The following is an 11544-nucleotide window of genomic DNA, read 5'->3' on the forward strand; positions in this document are numbered from 1 at the left end:
AGGACTCGTGCTCATGTTAATACGCAAGCCAATGGATATCAGTACTGATGATGTCATAAAACGGACAGCCAATAAAAGCAAGTGCTTGCTTTTACACAAAAAATTGGGCTCCATGGCTCCAATGACAAATCCTGAGTGTGCCATTGTTTCTGCAGCTCCTAAGATTTCTATCAAGATTTGTTTCAGTACTTCATCCAACAAAAACTGGCCACAAACTTTATACTGATTGGCAGTTCATTAGATTTGGCAATACACGTTTTTCTACCCACCTTCGTCTGCACAACTCTCTACTGATGCAGCACCACTGTGCCCCTCCCTAGGGTCTATGACCGGGTCTGTCCTCCCTTGTGTCCCCTGGATTGTCCTGACAGGGCTACGTTTCATAACCTGCTGCACAGGTTTCCGATACTGTTCTGAGTCAGGGCTACTGTCTGCTTTGGAGGGAGATCTGCGACTCTTCCCTGACCTTTGACCTCTTGTGTCGGTATTATGATCATACAAGTCCTCTGCAGCCCTTGGTACTCTGGTTCTCTCAGCATAGTTACTTTCATGCCGGTGCGGACTTGTGGATCTTTTTGCAGCAAGAGGCGTGCCATAAATCTTATGAGTGCCCTGAAAACGAAGGCTGGGCCGCTTTTCATGTTTTCTTGACATTCTTGGCTCTCCATAGATGTCAGCACTTTGTGACCTCTGAGGGCTTCTCCTCCGAGGACTGTTTCTGAGCTTGTCATAGTCTGGACATGAGGATTTCCTGGTTCGTCTCTCAGCAGATTGTCTTGGACCATGTGGCCCTCCATACTCAGACTCATCTCTCCCTTGATTTACTTTTGTCCAAGGAGGCTTTCCATAGTCTAAATCGGCATAGTCCGGATGCCTAGTACTCATGGAGTTTCCTTGTATAGTGCTGATGCTATCTGACCAAGGAGGTGAGCTGTGGTACTCTGGCGGGGGGCCACTCCTAAAATCATCCCGAGACAAACGTTGGATATTTTTCCGTGTACTGTGTCTCGGCAGAGTCCTTTGCCTATTTACAGAATCCTGAGAATGCGGTGGTGTGTCACGGTGTCCGTCAGGGTGTGAGTGACTCAGTGTGTCATCAGCCCACTCTCGGTCCCAACGCCAGTGGTTTTTTGTTGGCATGTCCACGTACTGGTTTTGAGTTGGGGGAGTCCGTCTAGGGGGCGGTGCCCCACTGTCATCTGTTACCATTGCTGGGTTCACCACACCACCCTCGTCAGTATCACCACTATGGTAACCACCCTGAGGCACATCGGCCCACCCATAATCCTCATTGTCATCTGAGTTGCTAGTGATGAACATGTTACCATGATAATAAACGTAGTCTCCCCGCACAGGTCGTGACGAGTCGTCATAATCCAAAGGTCTGACACCTGGGGAGACATTACTGTGTGTATCAGGGGATGTGTCACTATCATCCTCATCTTTATTGGTTTCTGATGATTCACCGCCAGAGTGGCAGGGGTAGGAACTGCCGTAACCATACAGCCCTGTCAAATAAGTTTTTTAAAATGTGAAAGTCAATAACATGCCCAAATTGATTTGTACAAGATCAGCGGGTCAGTGGTTAAGACATCTGCACTTGTAAGCACAAGGACATGGATTTGAATCCAACCAAACAAGCTTGCAAAGTTGTTCTCACAAGCCTTTGGGAATCATTTGGCATACGCTGCTTCTAAAATTACACTGGTGAAGGGCATTGACTCAAAATCCATGGTGGTAAAATGGCATTTCTTTTGATCAATTATTCAGGCTTTACCAAATAATACAGTGCTAAATCAACTGTAATTATTATACATGTATCATGTACCATGGGCTCGAATCCTGCCGTCTTGTACTGAATACACACCACCAGGTGACGATGGCCCAAACTCATCAAGCTCCAACGCTTGCTCGGATGCCAGCTGTCTGGAGGCTGCCTCGCCTCTGCTCCCTGCCCTCCCACCAGGAAGCTCTACCCCCGACTCTCTGTACCTCCCAGGTGAACGACGCTGGCGAGCTGATCGAACCAGCAACCGCTCGCTGAGGCTCGGCTCTGAACGACTGGTGGGCAGCTTGCCATTAGAGGTCAGGTGGGCGTGCCGGTTTGGGTGGGGCGCAGAGGCGGGGTCTGCCTTGTGTTTAGGGGAGATCTTTAGAATGAGCTTGGAGACCAGACCTACAGGTTTAACGGTGGCTGGCGTGGGTGTCTCTGCTGATCTGAAGTGAATCAGAAAGAAACAAAGACGTTTGCAAATCAATGAAAATCAAAACTCCCTACTGAGATAAGTATGTGACCCATCATCCTAGAACCAGCACAAGGCTAAGTCATTGTGATATCAAATGCTGCTATCATTACACAGGCAAATATCTTTTTATAGGCAATAAAACACAACCACAAGACAGACATTCAAAAACACTCTTCCCAAGAGACTACTCAATCACACTTTTGCTAACTCTAAAATGGTGAGAAGTACATCAACAGATGACTTGTGGATACCAAAATATACACTGAAATGTGAAGAAAAACTACCCCTCCTATGCTGTGTGTCCCTACAAACCAATTCTAGAATCCATGCAACTATAGTTACTGATACTGTTACTGATGTTCCTTGCTCCTTGGGACAAAAAGCAGGAAGGTGATTGGCAGGACCGGAGTCAGGGTACTAGGATTATCTGACTTACTGTGCTGGTTGGGGTCTGTGGATTAGTGGTTGTGGGGTCTGGGCTGCAATACCTGCAGACAACAAACAGGAGAAAACAGGACGAGCACTGACGAGCTGAGACTGGCTGCTTCAAGTGGGCATGAAGTATTCGTACAATGAGTAAACCCACAATGCATGAAATGCTAAGGTCTGGATACTTACAAATCTAATTGCAGTGAATTATCATGCCAAGTAGGAATGTAGTCAGGCAGTGCAGGGAAAAATATTGCTTTATGTTCACACTTGTACTTTACATAACATGCAGAGTATAATAGCATAGATGGAAATTTAAATCCGCAAAAAATACTTGTAACTCTTCAGATTTTAGCAATAAAAGTAACGGCTAAAACTTCATAAGCTGCAGTTGGAGACTAAATGCCTGACTGACTCCTGACTGTTTCCCCTATGAAAAGCCTACTGTATGTGTATAACTGATGAAGTTATGCAAATATCCACAGCACAACATGAACTGTTATCCAATCCACAATTTCAATCAATGTTTTTGGCATCAATCAATCCAAACCACATATTGAAACACACCAATCCTACACATACAGGAAAAAGACAGGTTTGCAAAGACAGTGACTACGTATGATATTATTTGAGGCAAACTGTCCAAGCCTCTGTGTTAAGACATAGCGATGATATCCCCGCACACTGCCAAAGCATGCAACAGTTTTACAAATGAACGTTAAAGATAACATACTTTTACCCTTCATTTAAACATACACCAACCCAAGGGGTTTGTACAGAAGGGGTGTGCATAAGAGCACCCCATTCAAAGGTCACTTCTACCTCTGCCTGTCTCTAGTAGGATCACTTTGGTCTGGTTCCCAACCAACACAGTCGCATATCATGCTGTCTATAACCTGTACACCACACACTCCCTTCTTAACATATCTATACCCTTGTCTAACTTACTGAAGAATGCTTGTCTCTTTTTCTTCTTCCTTCTGTTGTAGATACACACAGCCAGAACGCTTAGCAACAACGACACAAACAGGAAGCATATGCCTGCTATGACACCGGGCAAAATGCCTGGTTCCCCGTACTGAGGGGTGCCCTCTGTTGTTGGTTTTGGAGGCATATAAGCTGGGATATCTAGAGCGAGATAAGTGACAAAACAGACAAACACAGGTTCAAGTTGCATACACCTCTCCTACAGAGAAAAGATCTTAGGCATTCGAAATAATTCAGCACAGGAGAAATGCATTTTGAAAATCATCTTAAATTGAAACAAGGCAAAACAAATGAACATGTCCAAATTCCTAGTTGGACAGACCACTGATTATAGTTTCCCTTTATCCTGGTTAACCTTCCCAACATCCGTAAAAGGCAATTTTTTAACAGAGATTCTCACGCTGTAAATGAAGAGGTTATGCTAATCAACGGACCTGCCAACCTCTCGGATCACAAAACTGTATTCAAAAGTTGTATTTTTCATTAAAAGTCGTATTTTGCAAGAAATGAGCACATTCCTCTGCATGATCATTTTGACTACTCATCTGGATTGGGTCTAACGTTAGTCCTAGTAACTGGGGCTAGATTGGGTCAACACTTCTTCATGCATAAAAATAATCACACAAGAAATCCATTTTCGAGGTTGAAGCCTGAAATGGCTCTATTCCCACATGATTTGACAACGTTTTCTTACGATATCTGTCTTCTACGATATCTTGAAATGCACATCGCATGTCCAGGCTTTTGGAATTTCCTGACATGGATTTTGTCCCTTGCCTGCTGGCCGGCCGTAAAATGTCTCTATCCTTGTGATCAGTCATGTCAAAGATTGCTTTCAGATTGGACCCTCTTTCGACAATTCATACACAGGTTTTGCGCTGACATGTTGATAAGTCTATGTCCAAACATTGCTTGAAATCTCTTATAAGCGATGCACACAGTGCATGTAAAAGCCGTGCAATATACGACACAATTTCTTTGCCCCACGCAAGTTGCAAAGGAGCCAGCTATTTTCCGAAAATGGAAAATTTACTAACGTTATTTCAAGCCGCATATTTACAACTTTTTATCTACAATTTTTTTCAGGTGTGCCAAAATGGCCAAAATCCGCTTTTTATGGGGGAGAAAAAGTACAACCCCTTTTTTCAAGAATTTCCCATAGGAAATACAGCTAAATCATACCAGTTGGCAGGTCTGTAATCAAGCACTAAATGCAATTAACTATACCTCCAGTGAAACCAGTAACCATCTCGCTAGGCGAGCTGTACAAGACAGGCGTGAATGCAAACATGCGAAACTGGTAGGTAGTGTTGGGCTGCAATCTCTCCAGGAGCTGGTCCAATTGGCTGCCGTCCACACGGTCATACATCACCACCCAGGGGCCATGTAGCCGGTACTCAATGGAGTAACGATTGACAAACTGACCCCAGAGGGTAGGCGGGTACCAGGAGAGGAGAAGGCCCTCTTGAGTCGGTAGGATGCTCAGGTTCTGAGGTGGGGAAGGGGTGAGGCCTGGTCGGAGGGTAAGGAATATAAAGCAAGTCCATTCAGATGAAACTTCTGGCTAATGAGCAACCCTCAACATGAAAAAGGATCAATCCGCGAGTTTCAAACCATTTTGAAGACTACCTGAGGCTGGAGATAATAAACTGCTGTTTCTTCCTTGATAATGATTTGGGAAAAAAAATTCAAATTTGGCAAGACATGACAAAGGTCCTTGTGCTAAGGTACAATGCTTTGATTACAATTTTCTGATCTTACTTTAAGTTTTGACAGAAAACAAATTGACGATTATTTATAACTGACACAAGACCATTACTGCCTGCCATCTGAAAACCTTAAATGTTATTGTAAGAGCACACAGGAAGTTCATCATTGAGATGGCGCAGTTATTAACAATCTCAGCAGATCTTTCAATGTTAAACTTGACTCCAGCAGACCTGGGAGAGTTGTAAGCATCATCAGAATGAATAAATAAACAAACGCTGACAGATCCAACTGGTAATCCGCGTTGTGCAGTACCTCAACACATCAACAACTGTGATCTACCCATTGATCACACCTGTCATATATCAACAAAATAACATGGTACATCTGCCACTAAACATGACCAGATGCACTCAAGATTCGGTGAACCGTTGAGGCAAACCGAAGGAGTACACTAAATTCTTCTATAAACTGATCTGACTGAGCACAGCTCATCAAGTGTTTGGTGCAACATGGCCTTTTCCCAATTAGGCTCTGCCTCACAAATCCAAAGTGTTTATAAACAACAGGGTCTGCAATAGTTTAAAGAGGTATCAGTGAACCAGTGACAAGCCGCATTGGGCATCCTACCGATGGGACAAATCACTTCAGTAGATGTGATCTAAAGGTCACCACTTGAAAAAGTATCAATACTATCTCCCAGTCTACACAGCATCAAAGATAACTAAAGATAGCCTTGTGTGTCTGCAGCCTATCCAGTTCGTAAGTGACTTCGTCACAAAGGCGGACGTGCCACGATTTGCAGGCTCCAATGGAAGCATGCAAATCGTGGAAGTTGCGCTTCAACTTCGGCTTCCATGGTTCCACATAAACGGAGATCAACGCATGTAACTCTGTGTGCAGTGCATGTGCAGTGGGCATGGTTTAAACTGAAGTGACGTCAAACTTACGAACCAGATAGTGGACTCATATTCTACATGCACTGAAACAATGTACAGTAATAAGCCAAAAGACATCTCTGCAATCTCTGCGTGATCTTGTCCAAGCTTACCAATGTAAATAGGGATGAGTGTTTTCCCTGTTTCATCAGTTGGTGACACCAACTCCCCTGCATCTGTGAAAAAAAATCAATTATAGTAAAGTTGTCAACAACCACTTGGAGAAAGAAATCAATTACGCATTTTTGTAAACTTTGATGAAACCCTCTCAACTACATGCAGTTCACTCCTTGGGGATGGATTTACCTTTAGTTGTTGCTGAGACCATTTCACTAAACAGACTTTGTCCTAGTTGGTTACTGGCAACCACTGCAAACAGGTACTCAGTACTTGGCTTAAGATTGTACACAATATGGAAGTTGATGTCCTCTGGTATTTGGTCAAATGTAGTCCACTCCTCATTGGCTACTCCTGCCTCTAGGTACCTTGGATAAAATATATAAAATTCAGTCCAACAAGAGGGAAACACCCAAATTTTGGGAAGCCACTGACCCACACAAGTTGTTAGTACCAACTTAAGAGACTTTATCGTAATAAGCTAATTTAATCTTGGAAATCTGCAGATTACAGAAAAACTAACTGATGCATTATGACATGAACAAGTATATGTCTGACCTTGCATCCTTGGCATCTTCAAATCAATATTACAATATCAACGACAAATAATGTAAACCCCTACACCTGACAATAAACCTCCATCATTCATTTTGCAACAAAGCAAACAGAATATGAAGCACAGCAGAGGCTCTTACCACACAGTGTAGGTCTGTGTGAAGCCTCCATTGTAGGCTGGTTGCCAGGCAACACGGGCTGAGCTAATGGTGGTTGCCACGGTGACATTGTAAGGTTCATGTGGGGATGTTACTGTAACAAAAAATCAAGTCATTAAAACATTAGAGGTAGTGTATATCACCAGGTCAATTTCAAAAATCGGACGACTGAATAACGGTAAGCTTTAAATGTCTTACTTTTAAACCAAGAAAATAACAGTGTCAGTCAATCTATACAATTCTACCACGTAAAATACTATTGATTTCAAGGAAACAAAAACTGTGCAAAACAGTATCTTAGAATTGTAATAATTAGTTTAACATCGTACAGACAGAATGTGCTTAAAGCTCTGACTTAAAAAAGCTTGGTAGGCCTACTCCAGGAAAGGATTTCAACCAGAATCTCCAGTCTGTCTCAAGCCATGACACCAATAAACATGCTGGAGTCAGCAGCTGACACGTTTAATCTCAGATAACAGTGGCTACTCCAAGCAACCAATGCGGACAGGATTTTTTTTAAAAAGAAAACAAAACGTTCTGGGATTTTAAAAATTTTATCTGATTGAAAATTCCATGAAAGGCAATGTTTGGAATGCTCAAGATCAGGAAAGCCAGAATTGTGTCTGGGCTGACATTGACAAATGGCAATGACTGGTAACCCAACCATTCCATTGTCCACAACTGGTGACTATCCCAGGTACTATGAAGACTAACATTACAACACTAAACAAACAGGGCCATCTGATAAACCAGAGTACACTATCAACATTATCTGGGTTAAAGTTTTGTTGTGGTTGGTCACAAACAGGTCAGTCAGGGTTCGGAGGGATGCTGCCTTGTCACCTTATCAGGTTGTCAATATTTGCCAACATCAGATTGAGGGCCATTAAGCCTAGTCAATGAATGACTATTCAAGACAGAGGGGTGCATGAACTGGTCAAATATGCTCCTATCAAAAATATCATTTCTATAAGTACTGCGAATCTTGAAAATAAATTTTGAAGAACAGCAACTATTGTATTTTAATGGACCTAGGAATTATTATTAATTTGCATGGTATTGAAATGTCATCATGGATACACTATAAATGGAGAACTGAATGAGCCCACTGCAGTACTTTACCACAATTGGGTATTCATTGTCAGATTTTCAAACTGATTTTCAAATGCTGTGTAAGCATGAAAGACTAGAGTTTTGCCTGAAAGCTTTGCAGTTTTTTATATTTCTACCACAGGAAACAATTTCACTGTCAAAATCATGGCTCACTTACACCACGAAAAACCATTAATACTTGGAGATTCAAAGTCGCCAAAAGGATCTATGCCAATCTAGACAAAAACCGAAAAGTGCTTGGGGTGAAATTCTAAAATTAGGATTGATTTTTTTTCCCCACTTCTTGAAATATTTGTTGGGAAGCGACGACTCAACTCACGTTCAACAATCAGTTGTGTAGTGGTAACAACTGCTGCAATCTGATTGGTTGCCTGGCAATGATATATCCCATGATCCTCTTTGGTTAATCCACGAATCATCAAAGAATCCTGAGAGACACTGGACCGTAATGGGGGTAGTTTACCATCAACCTAAATCACAGTAAGAAATCCACGGTATCGGAAACTAAGACGGTTGTTTTCAAACTGTTGCTCTTTCCGCTGTACACAAGGTAACATTGACTTATGTAAACTTGGCCAATATATTCATATTCCATAAACTACACGCACTGGAATAATTTACCTGATTACCAGTGAACGTCAAATTTTCTTACCCGAAAAGCTGCAGGGGGCGGTTTTTTTTAACCCACAAATTCTTCCACCTAGCAATTGTGCTTTGACTTGACTAAGCACGACACCGTAATATGTTAACCGCGGAAATGAAAAAGGAATTCTTAAATGAGTGTAAACAACCTCCAAAGAATAAACAAGGAGATTTGTTATGTGTGTTAACACGTCATCCAGCACCAAGTACTTCAACAATTTTACAGTAAATATCGTGTTTAGAGATAACAATGACACTGAATACAGCAGACTGTGGAGCCTTCTAATTGTGCACAACACAGTGAAAATGGTGACAAAAACGTTAGAAAAAAGTGTTTCTTTAATATCAAAATATATATCAGTAAACGATATGTCGCCGGGTGGTAATTTAATTTTCCAGGGATGGCTCCAATTTCATAAACAGTCTTGCCGTTTTTAATGTCACGGCAGCATTCACATTTCTAGTCAAATAAATATGATCTGGAAATGCAGACAGCAGGATGACTACAATTCCACGGTCATCGGACTGTAGACAACTCTAGAGGCATGACGTTTCAATACAGAACAAGTCAGCTCAGCAGATGTGTTTATTTGTCTCCACTACGCCAGCGGAATTTTGTCTACTATAATATAAACCTGGAATTTCTGGTATTGCACACAAGACGCTGCATAGCGTACGCTTCATTCAAGGAACTTACTCCATGCTAATTGAAAGATCTGCCAATTCCTTCATTTTTTACATGTACCTGCTCCTGTGGATCTCACAAACACAATTTCTGTTAACCTTCCCCAAATCAATGTTTTCTCAGCATTTTTTTAAATTATTGATGTGTTTATAAATTGATTGGCTGATTCTGGTTTAAGTAACAGGTTTGTGGCAGCACCATGTGAAAGTAACTCTGTGAGGACAGGACAGAGCATACTGTCCAAACTGTGAGTGCCCTCCCGTTCTTTTAAAAAAGAACCTATCAATTGACTCGCCACCTTCAAAATAAAAAACTTCAAATCTCATCTGATTCTTGTTTGCTCAAATAGCACTGCTCCCCCCCCCGACATGCAGCTTCATCCTGGTACCTCGCGGCGTACCACGCTGGTCATGTTGGAACGTCGTCAACGCCCTATACATTACCTTATTCCATGACATCGTAGGGGCGGGATCACCGGTTGCCGAGCATGGTATGGTGATGTCTTCACCTAGCAAGCATTGGTAGAGGGACTTGGGTCTGGTGACAAACTGTGGAGGATCTGTGGTGTGATAACAAACAAGGTTGGAACCAGACAGCCTCCTGTAATGCCCAAGATACCAGCATGTTCTTTTTTTATTTTTTTAGTCCATGAGGCATGACACATTATATCAGTCAATTCCAATATAGACGGTAAAGCACTATATGTGATTACCTCACAGCCCAATCAATGATTTACAGCGGCATAGACTGAAAACAATATTCTTGAATAAGTCTAAATGTACAAGTGAAATTGTGGAACATCAGGAACATTAGGAAAAGACATCAGGAACATTAGGAAAAGTATTTAAGAGCTTGGCAGAGGGATGCCAGCTAACTAGAGCTCCCATTGCAAGGGGGGTGGTTTCCATCTGCAACAGGTGCTTATGTACTCTCTAGACTTAAATGATTAGATCCCTTTGTTTACCATTAACCCTATACAGTGACCCTCTTGTAGGCTGCTGTTGTTCAGTCAATTATAAATGACAAAACAATGCTTTAGTTACAGTCAACATGAGTAAGTTATGATTTCAATGCAAACCAGAGGTGTTGTATTGGACAGGTGGTGGTCTTATGAAAGGGTCTTAACTACCGATACAAAATTAGCCAGCAGACGTTTTCAAGTGACAGTTACCAGTGGTCAAAAGGGGAACTCTTACTGAACATTCCTAAAGATCAAAATGGTTTGGTCTATACCTCTGACAGTAAGTAGAGTGACTGTTGATTCCCCGGCTGTTCCGATCTTGTTGTAAGGGGTGCAGGTGTAAGACCCACTGTCTCCTAAATCAGTCCTGAAGATGGTGAGGCCACCTTCATCTGAGATTCTGTATCTGTCAAGAATCAAGTCAGGAAATCAATTTTCATTACAGGTTTTGTCCTTACCCGACATATACATTTATAAACACTGTATACTCGGTGCCTGTCCGAGAGCTTTTGAAAAAATTCACAAGCTCTCGGACAAGCACTGAGTATACAGTGTTTAGAAAATACGTCAAATAAATGCAAACTTGTAATTAAAATTAACATCTCCCTGATGCAAAGTACATCTTGAAAATCTGAAAATCAACATAAGAAATTCTCACACTGATATCTGCTCTGAATTCATCTAAATCTGTTACAAGTCAGATCAAAAGTTAATCAGATGTCATTAAGTCGATCCCATTCCTATCGAATGCTAATAACAAATGGTCAAGTCCACCAAATCTCCACTCATAAGCAATAGGGGATGAACGCCCTAAAAGAAATCCCTCAGGCACTAACTTAATATTCCTTGAGGTGGAATGATTAGGTAAGGACTCATAATGACACAGAAAATAAGCAAGGACATTTGATGAAACACAGAAATACCTGATTGATTGCTGCACTATGACCTCTGACCCATCCTTTCTCCAAACCACATTCAATAACGGTGGGTCAGCATCAACTGGGCA

At 41.9% G+C, this 11544-nt stretch overlaps 1 protein-coding gene across 1 annotated transcript in view; it reads right to left on the reverse strand.

Annotated features, from left to right (window-relative positions):
- Positions 1–11544, reverse strand: part of LOC110983482 (uncharacterized) — a 50704-nt gene that overhangs the window by 6561 nt on the left and 32599 nt on the right. Inside the window, exons 12-23 of the mRNA XM_087142444.1 lie at positions 11462–11543; positions 10811–10944; positions 10021–10136; positions 8570–8720; positions 7120–7231; positions 6614–6792; positions 6421–6483; positions 4890–5174; positions 3624–3803; positions 2683–2734; positions 1829–2217; positions 270–1508 (exon numbers count right to left, since the gene is read on the reverse strand). Coding sequence (XP_086998570.1) covers positions 270–1508; positions 1829–2217; positions 2683–2734; positions 3624–3803; positions 4890–5174; positions 6421–6483; positions 6614–6792; positions 7120–7231; positions 8570–8720; positions 10021–10136; positions 10811–10944; positions 11462–11543 — 2982 coding nt within the window. The remainder of the gene's footprint in view (positions 1–269; positions 1509–1828; positions 2218–2682; positions 2735–3623; positions 3804–4889; positions 5175–6420; positions 6484–6613; positions 6793–7119; positions 7232–8569; positions 8721–10020; positions 10137–10810; positions 10945–11461; position 11544) is intronic.

The sequence above is a fragment of the Acanthaster planci genome, linkage group LG10 (genome assembly GCF_054643075.1).
Source record: "Acanthaster planci isolate LZ-2023a linkage group LG10, COTS_SCS, whole genome shotgun sequence".
NCBI lineage: Eukaryota > Metazoa > Echinodermata > Asteroidea > Valvatida > Acanthasteridae > Acanthaster > Acanthaster planci.